This window comes from Syngnathus scovelli, chromosome 5 (assembly GCF_024217435.2).
Source record: "Syngnathus scovelli strain Florida chromosome 5, RoL_Ssco_1.2, whole genome shotgun sequence".
Classification (NCBI taxonomy): Eukaryota; Metazoa; Chordata; class Actinopteri; order Syngnathiformes; family Syngnathidae; genus Syngnathus; species Syngnathus scovelli.
Genome location: NC_090851.1, coordinates 12154344 through 12173805, shown reverse-complemented (window position 1 = coordinate 12173805; position 19462 = coordinate 12154344). Strand labels below are relative to the sequence as shown.

General features: G+C 39.5%; 1 protein-coding gene across 5 annotated transcripts in view; it reads left to right on the top strand.

Moving 5' to 3' along the window:
* rptor (regulatory associated protein of MTOR, complex 1) overlaps positions 1–19462 on the top strand; it is a 101426-nt gene that overhangs the window by 32787 nt on the left and 49177 nt on the right. For all 5 annotated transcript variants that reach the window (XR_007481358.1, XM_049720104.2, XM_049720101.2 and 2 more), the window contains exons 9-13: positions 6217–6317; positions 9414–9558; positions 13337–13412; positions 14201–14302; positions 17622–17705. Coding sequence is in view for 4 of the 5 variants with exons in the window: in XM_049720104.2 (XP_049576061.1) it covers positions 6217–6317; positions 9414–9558; positions 13337–13412; positions 14201–14302; positions 17622–17705 (508 nt within the window). In the remaining variant the exon portion in view is untranslated. The remainder of the gene's footprint in view (positions 1–6216; positions 6318–9413; positions 9559–13336; positions 13413–14200; positions 14303–17621; positions 17706–19462) is intronic.

The following is a 19462-nucleotide window of genomic DNA, read 5'->3' as shown; positions in this document are numbered from 1 at the left end:
ATTGCGCGGGCAGTGTGAAATTGTGCAGCTGCACAGTTTAGAGGGAACATTGGGTGCGCCTTATAATCCAGTGTGCATTATAGTGCAGAAAATACTGTAATCTGGCCATGTTCAATTTTGGTGTTGAATTAACAACAACACAGACTCAGACTGTTCTCTTGGAAACCAAAGTCCTCATGCATTGACAGAATATGTTTACCTGAAGTGAGGACAACCTTTCTTTTCATGCGTTGGCCTCCATTTGTTAATGGCAAATGTTCTTTCACTTGTATAGTGCTTTTTAGACCATTTACCTGATGACACAGCATGGGTGTCCAGAATCTTCCTCAAGGGTAATCTGACATGGCCAGTTAAACCCCCAACCTCTGGGGTAGGAGACGACAACTCTATCACTGAGCCACCCTGCCCCCATTGCATTCCTTAACAATATTTGATTCACAAAGGACGTGTTTAGACAGACAAGGACAGACATTTGTTACATCCTCTTAAAGTAGTTGGTATTTTAAAGTGCAATGTGAGGGTTGAAGAAAACGTATCAGTGACTGAACATGTATAGTATCAAGCGTTGCATTTTAAACTGGCAAATGCAAATCTGCATGTGCACATTTTAAAACTACACGCTTTTGCACTAAAGCTGCATCTTAGTATTCATTATTGAATAAAAAATAGAAAATATTTACACAAAGAAAACAAGAACAAAACTACAGTCTCTCTGAGACTTTCTTCCACCTCATTTTCTTTCATCTACCCGAGGGTGCAAAGATCACCACGTCCTCTCTAACCGAGCCAGAGATCTTAAGGCATCTCACAGCACCATCGGTAGGCTATCAAAAATATGGAAGTCCCACTGTATCCGCACCCCAATAAAGGTCCATCTCCTCAACTCACCAATCATCTCTGCCTCATGCTATGATTATGTGATTATGAATTGTGGACACTCAGCCGATGGCTTAGCTTTTTTCCAAAGGAACTGCCTCCACAACATCCTCAGCATCAGATGATACGACTTCCCCACCAACTCCAGTACACCAGTTGAAATATTTTTTATATTGTGTCAATTAGAATTCTGGGATTTATGAGCAAAAAGTAAATGCTGCTAATGAACAAAAAGAAAGGTTTTTGCACGTCCTAAAATTCTTGCAGTTACCTGATGCTGCATGAGGCAAATATTTCCTCTCCTGTTTTTATTTTTCTGCAGGATATGAATAAAACATTCTTCAAAAACAGGACAGTTAGAACTAGGCAACAGGTGGTCGAATGCAAAACAACTTCCAACCCATCTAGTCATTCACAGCCTTCTGGAGACCTAATTTGGCTCTCAGCATTCACCCATGGCAATTTATATCAAAAAATAATAATGAAATAAACACATTGTTATTATTAGAACTGTTTTTGTGGCAGATAAAGATTGCAGAATTTTAAATCGTTGAGTTACGGCACGTTGCCCTATGCGATGAATGATGACACTGATGTCTCTGAGCTGAATAATGAATAGTCTCTCAGCTCATAAAAGAAAAATGACATTAAACTCATTTGCCATCCCACATATGAGTCATAAAACTGAATATTCCGAAGTTAAGTGTTATTTCTCAGTTTGAAATAATCAAATGTGGTACTGTAGAATGAATGAGTGGCTTGTGTAGGTTAGATGTCCCAATTCAATCGTTTGTATTGTGTTTGGGCTTAGGTGGCGGTTCAACTAAAGTAATATGAGGTCAGACAAAACTGGAAAACACAGATAAAAGACTAGGCCTTGATGACGGATCAGTTCCGTTAATGAGCTTCAATATTAATTCATTTATTCACCTATTTATTTAGTATCTAGTTTGAAAACATCCACCTTGACATTCATGTCTTAAAACATGGTTGCAGTTAGAAGCTTTCTGTCACTGTATATTTGTATCATGACAATAAAAAGCATTTATTTATGTGCTTTCAAGGTCAGGTGCCTCACTGTGCCATCAAAAAAAATATCATGATAGCTCATGCGGTGTTACCTTCAACTGCAAACATGGACCAGCTAAGTCATGTCATTTGACGACTACTTGTATTGCGTTAAATTGTTAAACATTTAAAAATGGAAATCGGATTTTTTTTTAAAAAGAAAAAACATTTGATTTAAGTTCATATTGTCCAGCTATACAAACTCTCGTTAAGAAACAATTATTGGGCTCTTCATCCAATTAATTCCTGGCGGCTGAATGGCTCAGAGGGCAGTACCCCCTGGCTTTGGATGCCGGTGACATGAATTCAAATCCTTTTCAAGGTCAACGGTAGTATCTAATTGGGTGCCTCGGCAAGACCCTTTAAGTTGTCAGGAAGGTCATGCGGCTTAAAAATGGTGCCAAACAAAACATGCTAAGTCCAAAGTCAAACAACAAAATCAAATTGGAAATTCCTTTTCTTTTTGACCATGTGTTCACTATCTCAACTTCCCACATCCAACACATTCTGGCTGTATTTTCTCACAATGGTCAATTATATAAGATAGTCACGACGTCTTTTCCTGCTCACAATACACGTGTCATCTTGTCGAAGCGTTCTTAAATGACAGTATTTCTCTCTCTTTTTAGCCCCCCCTCCCACATGCACACACGCACACGGACGCGCACGCACGCACGCACGCACGCACAGTCACACATAACATTGTCTCTTATTTACATGCGCTCCTCCCTTTGCTCATACACGACGTTGGCACCATGGACATGTTATTACCAAAGGAAATTTGTGTAGCAAATTAGCAAAAAAAAATTATCATGCAGAAGTTTGATGGAATATAACATTTGTACTGAATCCAATCATCAATGCTCAATGCATTAAGGCTAAAACTATCACCCAGCATGAATTACTAAGTGTATTTTATCTTGTGGTGGTGTTCTATGATAATTGGGTGATTTCCACGGGAAAGAATGTGAATTCACACAGAATGTGATCAGCGTATGTTGACAATCACTAAAAAAAATCACCCGCAGCTCGCACTTTGCACCTTGTAGCAACTAGAGAGCAGCATGTGTGCAGTGTAGTATCCCCTGATGCTTTCCTTAACACTGCACCTTACAGATAACACCATTCACTGAATTATAATTTACTGTTTGTACATTTTCTGCAATGTCAATGTAAAATAACGTCCTGATGTTGTCGAATGAACTCATACATTTATAAATAAAAAAGGCAGATTTATTGATTATTTGAATAATTGCTTGTGTGCAGATGAAAATAACAAGAAATATGCAGTTAAGCCCTGTGATTGGAATCAATATTGGCTAATAATCAGTTTTGGAATTGCCACGGCAGCATGATACCCCAAACAGAACCCAATTCGATCTATATCAGTAAATATCTGGAAAACTGTAACATGGAGGATGTTTCCAATCTGTTAACCACTTCATTCATGTGTCCAATCATTCAATCACCAATAAGTTTTTTTTTCAACCATCTGTGCCACCCTTACCAAGACAAATGAAAAGGGATACAAACTGCTGTGTTGTGCTGCCCAACACATTTGGCAAGCTTCGCAAATGCAGTGCAAATACTGGGCCTCTGTACGAAATGAGAATTATCCATTCATAATAGAATTATCACCATTTGAATTACACAATACCCTAACTTCAAATGTTCCGTGATGTTGTCAGCCTGAGGCCAAGGGATAATGTTCTTTTACTGCATGCATTTCATACACAGCCATCATCATGCCCAGTCAAAACAGAATGCGCTATAGTATAAACTTTACTTTATAATAATAACCTTGGGGTAATAATAAACGCATTGGAAGGTTTGTGAGTGTAAAAACATGCATGAGGTGATTGCTCAGGTAAACTGAGATAGAAACTAATATACTCTCTGGGGGCGAGATCTGATTTTCAATTACATATGAATCAGTGTATGGATACTTGGATACTTTGACTCTCTATTGCTATCAAACATTTTATAGAAAGCTTTGTGTTTTGGAAAATATGTGAGGGATTACATTTCATGACAAATGTTAAGGTCACCTGATCCACAAGGTTAAATTACAGGTCAAATTTGACCCAATCTTCTTACTCTATTTGCAATCCTTGCTGTATTCCCCTTTCAACAATACCTGTTCTGTGTAGATTGAGCCAGTTGATCATTAGACTTGAGGGTTTAAATGAAAGCATCGGCATCCATCTTTGCAGAAAATGTCAAGATTCACTGAGCTATAGCTCCTAAACCCTTGGTCTGATCGACCTAAAATGAAAGATTTTGTGTTGTCCCATCAGTAGCAAAAAGTACACAAAGGTTTATCCAGATCAATAGCTTGGTTAAACCCACTGGGTGATTTGGCATAGAACGACCTTTATGTTATAAATTGATGTCCGCATTGCACAGCTCTACTTGGAATGAACCCCCTGGAGTTTAATGTAGCTTCTCTGCCACATCCTGATGCATTCCTGAAAGGATTCTCAGAATCTTCTGCAGCACTGTCCTCACTGTCATTTTGATTTCATCCACATCTTCATGAGTGGCTTTTATGACCTCCTTGACCTTGCAGAAGAGGCCAAACATCACGCAGAGCCAGGTCGGATGAGTCAGGAGTATGAGCCAGCATGGTGATGTTGTTCTTGGCCAGGAACTGTCAGATGTTCAGGGCATTATGAGCAGGCTCATTGTCATGGTGAAGAAATCACATATTGTCCTGCTATGACTCTTGCCTTTTCATGTTTACTGAATCAAGAAAATGCAGAATCTCTTTGCAGATGTGCTTCATGTGTTCATTGTCTGCCCCACAATAAAAGGGAAAAGTCTGCTTTTGCACTATATATTTTGTTTTCCCTCGTCCTAGAATACATATGTATGGGACATCTTATACTGTCTGTAAAAAAATGCATATGCCGAAAACTAAATTAGAATTAAACTTCAGTTTTCTAATACATATTGCAAACATTTCCTCAACCATAAAAGTAAGTCTTACATTGTCTACAATGTTGACATTGTCTAGGGCAGGGGTGCCCAATACGTCGATCGCGATCGACCGGTCGATCGCGTGACATTAAAATGTTTTGGGGTTTTTTTCGCACTTGACGCGTGCGCAAACAACGGCGCTAACACAACACTAACGCCCGCGAGTTCCCTCCAATTGTCAGATCCCTGTTTTTTCTCTTAAACTTAAGAAAGGGTATAAAAAGGGCAGCTGGACATAGTAAAAAGATTTAAAAAAGTATCACTTTCATAGGGAATGGGATAACTTTTTTTTCACGTTGATATATATATATATATATATATATATATATATATATATATATATATATATATATATATATATATATATATATATATATATATATATATATATATATATATATACATACATATAGTTCCATATATATATATATATATATATATATATATATATATATATATATATATATATATATATATATATATATATATATATATATATATATATATATAAATGTATATGTAAAAATTTGGGAATATTTACTACTTTGAAGAGGCTGAGGATTTGGACGATTTTAAATTAAATGAAGTCTGTCAGCAATTAATTGATTATCAAAATAATTGATAGTTGTTGTTTAATCATTTACACCTCTAATATTGTCACTGTTAAATACACACAATTTCCTAATTTTCCTAATGGTTTGCTTTTATCAAAAGATACTTTCTCTGAAAAGGAAAAAAATGGATTTGGATAATTTTAAATTAAACAAAGTCTGTCAACAATTAATTAATTATCAAAATAATTGTGGATTATTTGATAGTTGTTGTTTAATCATTTACACCTCTAATATTGTCGCCATTCAATTAAATGCACACAATTTCCCAATTTTCCCAATGTTTTGTTTTTATCAAAAGATACTTTCTCTGAAAAGGAAAAAAAACGTGGGCAATATATTCTTTCATTGGACAGCAACCATATCCTGCACAGACCAGTGCAATTAAAGTATATGTAAATTAAATCTAAAATAATTGTAAATCTTGTTCAATAGATTGCCAAATGCTTCTGTTTTCCCTTATTGGCCCTTCACGGACTGTAGCAGCTTCCATGAACAACCTATACTCACACATGAATCGTCTGTCCATCTGAGTTAAAGCCCAAGCGTCTGTAAATGTAAATACCCTCAAATATGTGAGATCACAGTGTCGAGTGATTGCCACTTTGTGTTCTGAGTCATCTTTGTGACGTGACAATGAGTTGCTGACACCGAGCCATCTGTGTTGTTATGTTGTGTGCAGGATCCCTGGCAGACTCAACGACAGGCGCACTCCCCTCGGAGAACTCAACTGGATTTTCACAGCCATCACTGATACCATTGCCTGGAACGTGTTGCCCCGAGGTGGGGCTCTGCACGCATAAGCAAACTTTCCTACAATTTCAAACAATACTAGCGTAATAATGAAGCATTACAATAATAAAACTGGGATAGAACGGTGTAGCTGTACCGCTTGAGTCCAAGAGGGTGTTTGTTTGGTAACTAAAAACTTGCAGATCAACAGATTTTATTTTTAAAATGCGTATAACAGTCAACTTTATTTTCTTGTCTAAAAGCAGAGATAAATACCGTATTTGCCGGTGTATTGGTCGACCTTTTTCGATCCAAAATCGACCGAAAAAAATCGACCTCGACTTATACACCGAGTCATAAAATTTAACTTCGTATTCATCGCTTCAAATGTGATGGTAACCAAGGCCGTTTCTCATGCATCTCATTGTGCGTTGCACTTAGAAAATTTGAACCGTGCGGTGTGCGCGAGTGCGCGGCCCGCTGGAAGTCCAATGAGGCGCCGCGATCTCCTGCGCGGTGCTTATAAAGTGCCGATCCGCTCGGCTTGGAGCTATTTCCGACCTCCCGTTGGTGCCGGGCGGCGTGCGCGAGCTCGCCGGCCGCGATCTCCTGCGCGGTGCTTATAAAGTGCCGATCCGCTCGGCTTGGAGCTATTTCCGACCTCCCGTTGGTGCCGGGCGGCGTGCGCGAGCTCGCCAGCCGCGATCTCCTGCGCGGTGCTTATAAAGTGCCGATCCGCTCGGCTTGGAGCTATTTCCGACCTCCCGTTGGTGCCGGGCGGCGTGCGCGAGCTCGCCGGCCGCGATCTCCTGCGCGGTGCTTATAAAGTGCCGATCCGCTCGGCTTGGAGCTATTTCCGACCTCCCGTTGGTGCCGGGCGGCGTGCGCGAGCTCGCCGGCCGCGATCTCCTGCGCGGTGCTTATAAAGTGCCGATCCGCTCGGCTTGGAGCTATTTCCGACCTCCCGTTGGTGCCGGGCGGCGTGCGCGAGCTCGCCGGCCGCGATCTCCTCCGCGGTGCTTATAAAGTGCCGATCCGCTCGGCTTGGAGCTATTTCCGACCTCCCGTTGGTGCCGGGCGGCGTGCGCGAGCTCGCCGGCCGCGATCTCCTCCGCGGTGCTTATAAAGTGCCGATCCGCTCGGCTTGGAGCTATTTCCGACCTCCCGTTGGTGCCGGGCGGCGTGCGCGAGCTCGCCGGCCGCGATCTCCTGCGCGGTGCTTATAAACAGCCGCATGCGCACGGCCTCCCGGAATTTGAACACATTTCGTCAATAAATTTCGCATATTGAATTAATGCAACAATTGAGCTCGACTTATACAAAGGATATATCATAAAATCGTAAATTTCCGTCGAATTTTAGGGGGTCGACTTATACACCGAGTCGACCTGTACACCGGCAAATACGGTAGTTTTATTTAGAAAGCTGTAATTTTATTAAGAAAATAAATGTATTCTTTTATTTATTTAATCTACATAGAGCTCCAAAAATGTCAGACGACCAAAGGGAAAAAAAACAGCATCCAAATGACTTATATTTAAGATTGGCAATGAGGAAAAGTGCCTCTGGCTAATGTCTCTGTCAAGATATAACTCCTTTCCCTGCTGTCCCCCATTTTTTTCACTCTTCCTTGTGTTGTTGCTCCTCTGTGAGCTCTTACTGCCACGCCTTCGGCTAGTGTATTCAGTGATTAACAGGCCATTAGTCTCTGACAATTACTAATTGATAATCATGTGCGGGCTCTTTCAAGTGAACATGAGAACGGCTCTCAATACACCAGGTCAGCATTTGTTTCTCAGTTTTGCTATATTGAATATAAATTAATGTGGCGCAAACTATTAATTTTTATGCGAACATAGCAATACCAAACCGCTTACGAGCCTTGGTGTTGCATCCACTCACCCCAGGGTCATATGGTGAACATCCATTCTCTGAACCGCTTATGCACTGCCTACTGCCCTTGACTTTAATCTTGAAGCATCTCCTTTACGCTTTTCTGTGCATTAGAAAGACCTTGTTGGTGTCATTCAATGACCCCAATTTTGATTAGACAACACTGCAAATGTACACGAGTATTATCGCAACAGGATTTTTAAGAGTTCTTGGTAATATGACATGTATTTGAATGATATCATTGTTAGGAATTGTTCATTATTTTTGTTTTTACTCTGCACCAAGATGCACAGAGGAGAATGAGCTAGGGCTAGTACTGAACACTTGACTCCGACGGCCGCTGTAGCCTGGTCATCAGTTGCCCATTGACTGAGCTAGATGTATTATTTCATTTGTAGGATTTCCATTTTTTATACAGTGCACACAGTTATTATTATTATTATTATTAATATTAAAATTATTATTATTAATATAGTCATCGTCATTACCCGTACCTGTCTTTTATGCAGCACACATCCCAAGCACACTAACTCCCAGCACCAGTAACAATGCGACATTGCTGATGGCTGTCAAAGCCTTATAAACCCTCGGGGCTCTTCCGTTAATGAAGCAACCCACGTCAAGGAGAATCCCAGTAATGAGACTCTGCTGCATACCTAATTCAAATCACCCAGACTATTGTACAACTCTGCTATGGGCTCGGTCAAGATATTACTTGCGTTCAGCACATACAATTTTGCTCATACAACAAAAAAAATACAATTTCCGTAATATAAAAAAAAACATTGGCTTGCCCCATCCTTCTATTTGCTTCTGATTATAGCTCATTATGGTGACGGGTGAGGTATGGCTCATCCCATATTACTTTAGGAGAGAATTGGTACACCCTGGACTAGTCATCAATGTATTTTGGGTTGTTAAGGTGGGTGGAAGCCAGAGGATTTGAAGAAACCCACAAGGAATGCATGATAGCCAAATGCTCCATTGTGCCTTCTGAGCCCATAATGGTCATTTACAGGTATGCTGATGGAAATGAAACAATGAAAATAAAAATGTAACCTAATGCATTTTAATTTTTTCAGATCTTGGTCTTCGGTATTCACAAAGCATATATACCTTCTAACATTTTTGAGTTGCTCTAGTCTTTTTTTAAAGTAGTTTGGGTCGTTTTTTTTATTTACTTCTCTACATACGTAAGTGCTATTTTTTCCTTCCTTGTAATTTGTGTTAATTTTTATCTGCGTCTGCATATAGATTTGTTCCAGAAGCTGTTTCGTCAGGATCTTCTGGTGGCCAGCTTGTTCCGCAATTTTCTATTAGCAGAGAGGATAATGAGGTCATACAACTGTACACCTGTCAGCAGCCCTCGCTTGCCTCCAACATACATGCATGCCATGTGGTAAGACACACTAACACAGCCCTGGCTTTGCATGTTGAAATAGTGAAGAAGGTAAAAAAGTATCAGGGTCCTCAGTGATCACATCTGTTTTTTTAGTACATGCCGCAGTAAATGACAAAATACATTCGTGGTTTGACAAAAGGTACAGAGTGGCACTATCTACATTTTATGATACCAAAAAGTAACTTTTGTACTAAAGGCTGTGCAGTGATAGAAATGCCAGCAGCCATAAGTTAATGAGGCTCATTTGTAAAATGAGAAATCCACCCAAATGCTGAACAGTTAAAAGCTTTACAGAGGAAGTGTGAACGCAATGCGCAATACTGCATTACCTAATTCTTTTTTTTTGTTTCAGCTCTGATATCATTGAAAACCTGCTATGTACAATTTGGAATGTGTTTTTTTTTTCCTCCACAAATCCATACTATTGGCCAGTCCACACACATGGGTGTTATTTTTATTTTTGTTTTACAATTTCTTGGCCAATCTAAAGGGTTGACAATGACTTGTTCCCTTTACAATGTAATGTTAAGACCTTGAGGTCTTTAAGATTTTTTTAATAGAAAACATAAAATCAAAAACGTTAACCTTCTGTTCTTATTTTGACCAAAATTCGAAACTAGACGCGGACCAATTTTTCTCTCATGATCTTCCACCTTCGCTGGAACTCAAACAAATCCAAACCCACTGCCACATAAATGTCACGCCAGGAGTTGGCTGCCATTTGTGCATCTTTGTAGTTGGTTGAGGTGGCATTGTATGAATCCACATATTTGTGCACCACAGCTGCACTTCAACTCTATCCATGTTTTTTTGTTTTAGAGATTGCAGTATCTAAAATAGTGAAGAACAGCATCGTAGCATGTGACTAAATAGGCCAATCACAAAAGTGCACGCGCGCGGCACTGCACACGCAGCAACAATTTCTGACATATGCGTGTTATGTGTTGGCCACGGGTCACAGAGGTCTGCGGTGGTCACGTGATTCAACACGGTAGTCGACACTGCGCCCATGCGAGTGTAAATATGCTTTTAGCCAGAACAGATATATTGAAACTGTCTGTATAATCTGACAGTAGACTATTTTTGAAATAATTTTCCTGCAAAGTAATCTCACTCTGGACCCATCTTGTCATCACCATGTCTCAAATGTATTTTATTTTTAATTTGTTCGACAAACATAGCCTATCGGAGACTGCTGTGGAAGTGCCGATCATTTGCCATGCAAGTGGGCACATGCTGAGGGGTCAGTTATGAAGGCACTGCATACACACACAAATCAACCTGCTATTGGCAACTATAATAACTTTAGATAACTGTCTAAAAAGTGCATTTAATTTCAATCATAGTCTCTCTCTTTTTATCTAATCCCAAACACAGTGGTACTCATCTGTGTCCTTGTAACACAGTATCTCCACACTGTAAGAAACACTTTTCCATTAACTTTGTACCTGTACACAAACAGTTCCCCCTCCATTGTTTTGTTCTTTTTGTTTTCTATAAACGCATCCCTGCAACCTCCCACTCGTTATCTGTCTTGTGTTGAGAAGCAAAGAAAGCCTTCTCGACAGTCCTGCCTTGCAAGGCAGATTGTTGCGTAACATAACAACATGGCACCTCTTTTTGTAAAGTATTTTGCGCTTGCAGAACTGAATAGTTTTTCTTTTGCCTCTTAAGTCTAGGTTAGGTCTGTGTGTATATTATTATGTTCATGGCAACAATTATTGAGAGCTCTACTGCACTGCAACACATGCAGTATTTAGTAGCACGGAATAATGACAAGACCGTGTCGAAATCAAGACCGATAAATGTGAAAGTGCCACAAATAAAAGACCACTTCAATAATAGAAGTGAGATTAGGAATTTATGAGTAGAATGACAATAAAAGGAAGCAATCAAACAATTTGGGGGTTGCTAGATCAATGGTCGTGCCCGCACACGGGCAGCAATTGTTATTCAAATGGTGTTGAACTGGATAGAGCTGAAAAATCCAAGGCTGATTACTCCCCTGTGGACAGTTTCAGTGTGGGAGTGTGTACAAATGTGGGAGTGTGTGTTACTGCACCACTCTCTGCAGGCAACGGCGACAAGTGCTTAGTCAGCCACCAACTGCTCCCTTACACTCCTCTGTTGACTGCTGTCCCCATTTTACTTGCACCACACACACAAGCACACACTGACAGGTTTTGGTGATGAGTTGCTCATTGATATTGGCAGCCGTTACCTGAGTTAATGCTGTCATCCCAAGTGGTGCTGCATCCTCCTCCCCGTGAGCGTGCCTTTGCTGATTTGGCTCTCCTCTCTTGCATTTCTGCTCTGGCCCTTTGATTTTGCACATCGCTGGCCAAGTTGGAGATCTTTTTATTCAAATTCAGCCTCTTGTTACGAAATCTACATTTTCTTGCCATTTTTCTCACATTTTTCCATGGATTTTTTTGTGTCTTTATCCCATGTTGCAATATTTACAGCATTTCACATATGCATACAGTGATGTCACTTCCATCCCAAATCAATTTTCACCCTCAAAATCAATGGAAACGTCATTAATCTGTTCCAATGAGCGGTGGTCCACTTGATCGCTATCAATTCCGATCCGGGCCAAAATAACCTTAACCAATCCAATCCATAAGCCCAATGTATTATTTTTACCAGACTTCCCTTTGTGTGACATCCCAAAGCATAGAAAAGCCATCACTGAGGTTGTCATGTGCCTGTATTCTTATCACGTGAGCAGTCCTTGCACAGTGAATTTTTAGAAGTCAATATAAGGCAAATGACATCCACCTATTATTGACATCTATTAGTGACAAAAAGAAGCGGACAGTTTATAAGATTGGCATTGGCCGATCCTCGCGGCTGCAGTATCGGTCTTGAATATCGGAAAATAGTATCAAGCCAACGCCAGTTCATGCCTCCCCACCAAAATAAAACGAAAAATATTTGTAATGTCTAAAATATCATGTATGTAAAGTCACTCGTATCTCAAGGCACCAGTGGATATGGAGTTTGTTGTAATTAAACAAAAAACATTCTACCAAGGTTATAATGTTCCATTTTTAACCTTTTAGGCCAAGGTATAAACACGTTTCAATCCATTGGACCGCTTAATGTACACTTTTGTACAGTGCCACCTTCATGGAACTGTTTTTGGTTTTGAAATGTTAGAATCCAGTTCAATCAGAAAGGATAAAAAAATGAATCATTGCATTTCGACTGTCAATGGACTTTAACAAGGATTATGGTGACGCTGTGGTGAATGGTGAATGCAGTAACTCATTCATGGAATGGTCAAGAGGAATTGAAATGGCAACAGAATTGGGAGCAGAATTGCTAATTCATCAAATACAGTCGGCTATTAAAATACTTTCAGAAATTTTGAAGGTTAACTGGCACAAAGACTTTGCAATCGCGCACCAGTGGATCCATTTTTTTTTTCCTCCTTCCCTAGTTGTTGAGTATCATATTGCAGTGTGGTGCAATAGTCAGTATCCATAAATTGACAGTAACGCTCACTAATTATGATGGAAAAGCTCCTTTGAGGCCTGGAAACACGAACGGGCAAAGGAGAGAGCAAGACTGGCCAAATAGAGAAACTGAGATAGGTGTCCAAATTGTGTTGCATAACCGTATGAATTAGTTATGATGACCATGAGAGGATTAAAGGCTCCTTGCTGCCCTCTCTTGGCCCCCGGGCCGAAAATATAAAGCATACAATTACAGGTTTGTAAAAAAAGGACATGTTTAATAGAAATGGTTGCGGATGTGTCACCTCTCCCAGGCAAGCGTGGGACCTGGCTGTGGATATCTGCTTGTCTCAGCTGCCAACCATCATTGAGGAGGGCACCGCATTCAGGGTAAGTGTGTGAAACTCATGTTTTCATTTATTACACACCTACTGGTGTTGCCAAATCTGACCCTTCACTTGGAGCAACAGGTCTCTGACATGATGAACACACATGACGCACTTTTGCTTCTAATAAGCACCAAATTCAATGGCATGTTTTTTGACACAGGAAATTGGCACTGCATTTTGAGGGGGATCCAGTTATTAACGCAAGCAGTGGTGAAAACAATATCACTAGCTGAGGTAATTAATCAGTGATCGCCTTTGGAATTAACTAAAACAGACCAGAAAATCACAAGGACAAATGGGGACATATATCCTATTGAACCCTGATGGGACGAACCAAAAGTGGCAATAACATATACAATAAACATCACTTTAATCTTTCCGCTAATATAGTGCAAGTCTTTCTTGTGTAGGGACTTATTAAGCTTTCATTGGGCACAAATCAATCTGACCTTTCTGCCGAGAGGCGTTGATACTTCCCTTTAACATCCATCAACAGTTGTTAACCGTCCTAATTCCCGCTGCACTATTAGCGCTCGGCGTGATCCAAACCCCTCCAGCAACCAATCAGTCAGGCATGCTACTATGGCAGCAGCGAGTGAGATACGGCAAAGGTGATCTTGATAGATCGGGATTTATGTCGTTACTGCAATGTGTTGTCACTCTCTGGCTCATGTGTCAGGGTTGTTATGAAATGCTGACTGCAGATTGGCTTTTTATGCATAGCTGTCTGTGTGTGCATATGTGTGTGTGGGGGGGTGCACACGTATGCGCGCATGTTTGTCTCCACAGCACAGCCCTTTCTTCGCAGAACAGCTGACAGCTTTTCAGGTGTGGTTGACAATGGGCGTAGAGAACCGGAATCCTCCTGAGCAACTCCCAATTGTCCTGCAGGTATGCACTTGCACTCAATTACACCTTGGAGCATGGAAGAAATATTTATATCCATATTTATCTGTCCATCCATCCAGATTTTTAAAAAAGTGGATTGCTTAACAGATGGATGGAAAAAGTCTGCACTGTTTAAATGTCTATTTTTTTGTGTGAAATTGAGACCAAGATAATACTTTTTAAAGCTGTTTTCCCACCAACGTGACATCCATCCCAAAAGGATGTAAGAATTAACAACTGGGCTAATGTGGTTGCGCAAATGTACACACCCTCTTAGTCTTATGACCAGCCACATTCAAAAAGGTATGTTATGTGGGAGTCAGCCCACACCTGCCACCATTTGAAGTGTTTAGTTAATCCTAAATTAAGTTTAATATCAGAGGGATTTGATTGTTTTGTCCACAATCCCTAAAGTTTTGTTGCAAACACACTTGGCGCCACCAAAGGAACACCATGCTTACACAGAAGCATAGTGGTAGTGCCATGCTTTGGGGCTGTTTTTCTCTATCTGGATCTGGGGCCTTAGTTTAGGTGGAGGACAGTATGAACAGTCCCAAATACTGTTAGCAGAAACATTTCAGGCTTCAGATAGAAAGCAATAAAAAAATGTGCATGAACATGTAAACTTTATTTAGAATTAATAAGAGGTACTCTAAATGGTGGCTGTTGCTGACTCCCATTTAACATGAGTTTGGATGTGATTGTTCAGTTAACATGGCCAAGGCTCCAATTACTGTATTAGAGGATGTGGCACCCTGATGTAATTTTTTTTTTTCTTTGATTATTTTTAATGTCCCCTCTCAAAAAGATTTACAGGAAGGTCACATAGATAGTATAAAACATTTTGAAATGTTTTATCTTTTTATACTGCAAAAATCCATTTGCACGTGGGTGTATAGACTTTTTATATCTTCTGTATCTCTAGTATTCTAATATAGCCTACTTTGTCACATAGTACGTATTGTCAAGTTTTCTTGGTTGGTTTGATTATTTGATACTAATATGTAGTAGATGTCACAAGAGCGGCCTCTGACCTATAAATCTTTTTGAAAGATTTTAAATAATGACAGAATCAAATCTATATAGCATGCTGCCATATCAAATAAAAGTATTGAATACTGTATATGCAGTCAAATAGAAGTGTTAAGCATGAGCCTTCATCTGGCCTCTGTATTATTAAGTATAGCTGTTTTATGTTCAACTGAGATGTACCTAATCATCACGTCTCTCAACCCCAAGTCTTCTCTGGGGCTGAATGATAATAGCGGTATTATTACACTGTTGAGGATTATGTGTTCTCAGAAGCAATAGCTACTTCACAACCCAAACCCTTTTAAATTACCGTAAAACATCAGTCAGCCTTTTAGAGAACTCAACAGAAGTATTCCTGTTGTATTTTTCCCCCCTAATTATCTTTCACACACCACAGCTCGCTGAGCGTTTCAGCTTAATGTCTAGTGCCAGGTTAGGATGAGGCCGATCGTAACAAAGAGGAATGTGCGGCTTCTAGGATGCCATCCCTTTCACAGATAGACCCAAGGTGGAAATTGAGTTTAAACAGGCTTTATCCTTCCATTATGCAAGAGAAACCGCTTTAGCTCATGACGATTGCATCTTGATTGAACTCATATATCAGCAAGAGTTCTCCACTGAATGGAAAATCACCACTGTAGCACTTCTTTCCACACCATTACTGTACGCTACTTCTCTTTAAATCTCCCTCCTGAGCGGCCGATATGTGCAACACGAGCGGGCTAATTTTCTTCATTAGAGCCCAGCTACAAAGACTGTGACAAGACCAGAGTGTCTGTTGTTCCCAATAGTTGTTACATATTTTTAAATGCCCAATTAGGGTACCAAAACCTTGATGGTGTGCATCAACTATTGGGTTCCTCTCTACCCATCCCTCCGGGTTCTACAGCTGTTGTGTTGTATTATATCACAGCGCAGTGGCAGTGTGTTTAATGGTAATTTCCTGCTGACTAAGTCCTCTGTTAGCACTTCTGCCAAGACTCGTTAAAAGCTGTGGGAAAAGCCACACTGATTGGGTACAACTATGGTGTGTGAAGGCAAACACAGCGGTGAGAGGATGGTAGGAGCAGCAGGAATAAGCCTGTAATATTATGAAAAAACATTGTATCATAGTTGTATAATATTAAAGCTGCTTTAAGATTCATATCAAGTTTTGTAGGTGGAAACATATTTGTTGTGACATCTGAATGATGAGGGGATACAATATAATATTGTTAGCCGCTGTAAAATTACACACACTTTGAAATAAATACTGGGGAAATGATCTTCTAAAGCACAGGTGTCAAACTCCAGGCCCGGGGGCCCGATACGGACCGCCACATCATTTTATGTGGCCCGCGAAGACAAATTGTGCATCAAATTCGTGTGTCATTACTAGAATTGCAAATTGTCTTCACTTTTAATAATATCGTTTTTTCAAATATTTGACCTGTTTTCACTCATCTGATTTGAAAACAAGTTATTTGTCAGTTTGTTTTTACTGTATGTAGCTTTTACTGTGTATAGCTTTTACTGTATATAATATGAGGTGCTCATACATTTATTTGGGTTGACAGTCATAATGGCCCTCCGAAAGAAGCTACGACTACAATGCGGCCCACGAAAAAAATGAGTTTGACACCCCTGATCTAAAGAAACTAAAGAGAAAAAAAATTAAATTAATTAATGCGTAAGAAATTGCACATACATTGTATATGTATGGACATACAAAGTATGCATAAAAGTAAAGTTACATATAAATGAAAAGTTAAATAAATGATAGTTCTTAAAGATTAAATGCAACATGTCCCGTGTAGTTGAAGCTGAAGGTAACCTGGAGGTCTTTCCTCGCCTCATACTGTATGTGTGGTGTCACAGAATATGCTAATAATACATCCTGTGTTGGCGGGCTGTTTGCATGTGTGCGCCTATGTTCCTCCATATGCTCTTTCCCACGCACTCTGTGGGACAGTTGCTCAGGAATGTTCACTCCTCACACAGCACATTTTGTATGCGCAAAATGTTTTAGCAGATATAATTTTCTTGAATACAGTTGTTTGTGCTCCGTTAGGCACGAGTGTTGTGCATAATACCTGTGTTGACACGTGAACATTTTTTGATTTTTGTTATCCAAGCAGGCACCTCCATTCAGAGTAAGCAAGTATGGCTCGAGGCCAGCATAGTGGTGGGGTAGCCATCTGTTTGACTCCACTGCCTCCACCTCTCTGCTCTTCTTGCTCTTTTTTGTCTTACTCCTGTTGCTTTGGGAGAAGCACAAATGACCACTGACTTCTGTTTTCTACCGCTGTAGGTCCTTCTCAGCCAAGTGCATCGACTTCGGGCCCTAGACCTTCTTGGGTGTTTTCTGGACCTTGGACCCTGGGCTGTTAGTCTGGTGTGTTCATCAAATACTATCTGTGTCTGTTACTTTAATAAAGTACTGTACAATAGATGTCCACTATTAGAGTTAAAGGTTTTGTGCCATGGTTTTACTGACTAAAATTAGATAGGCTGGTAGGTACGTAGCAAGGGAAGTAAGTTGGAAAAATTAATGTACTATAATGGCTTAAATGCCCCTTTTTAAATGCCAGGTTTTTGTGATTTATAAAAATAAAACCAAGATCATTTCTAAACTTTTGCCACCTATAGTATGGCATGTAAGTGGTACAACTCGGATGACAAATTAGGGATTATTTGTTTGCAAGTAAAATTAAGTGCACAGCTTCTTATAATTTGGATGTGACAGTGTTCAGAATTGAACAAAGCCGAATCATTTTTTTTTCTGTTTAATGCAATATTTTTAGGTAATCATTCAGATTACAAAGACAAATACTCTCTAAGTATTAATAGATTGCATTCGTGAAGTGACATGCATGTGCACAAAACACAATGTCACATGGCACCGTGTGCAATTTCAAGAATCTTGTGCTTGTCCCCCCAAATATTCATCTGTTTTAAAGCATCTTTTTTTCAGCAGTGACTGATTTTTGCTCCTTGGTCTGCCATTGGTATTTGTGACTGTCTGTTTTTTAGAACAATTGTGACGTTTGTCGCATTTTACACATCAGATGAGCAAAACCTGAGTGACAAGCTTGTAGTCACATCTGATGTTTATATGAGTGATAGCCACATATTTTTGGCATCGGGTCAAAACTTCATAAGTCACATTTTGGTGAATTTGTTTTTTTTATTTTATTTTAAAGAATTCATATTTCGCTCAGTCTCGACGTGGGCATTACTTTTGCAAATGATTGACCCAATCTAAAGTGTTCAAAATGACTTTGCTCTTTTTCACAATGCAATGTTAATGGTTGAATAAACCTGCCATTTTATTTTATTTTTTTGAAAAGTAATAATTTTGGAGATCCGTGGATTCCGTCTGACGCCAGACATATACAGTTCGTATACACATTGTTTTACCAACTTGTGACATATGACCAACAACTGATGGTCCACTATTTCTCATGTAAGCATAAATACCGTAATTTCCGGACTATAAGTCGCGGTTTTTTTCATAGTTTGGGTGGGGGGGCGACTTATACTCAGGAGCGACTTATATATGTTTTTTTTTCACAAATTTTTACTTGATCATTAAGACATCACTTACAAGTATAGTTGACCACTTCCCATGTTATTTTTAGTATAGTTGATCACTTCACATGCTTTTATTTCTTTATCTTGAACATATTCAAAACATAAAAAATAGAGAAAACATCAAATAAAGCAATTAACACTTTAAAGCACCATATCCAAGTCCACTGTCTGCTGTATGTACACTTGCTCCATTTTTGCTCCTCTTATATTTATTATTATTATTTATTATTATTTGTTTATTTATCATTTATTCAATACTCTTATTTATTCATTGTTAGTGCCTTCTTGGGTTTTTTTTGTGTTGCTTGTATGCATATGTGTACTATCTCACCGAGGGATAGTGGAAATGTAATTTCAATCTCTTTGTGTGTCTTAGTATATAAAAAAATATATCGACGATAAAGCAGACTTTGACTTTGATAAAACAACCAAAAAAAAATATATTTTCAGACGAAACTGGATGAGGGCGCTCTAAATTTTACCGTTGGCCGTGACTCATCAACTGGGTGGGCTTAAGAAAAATGGCACCAAAAAGAAACTCATATTTTGCAGGTTACA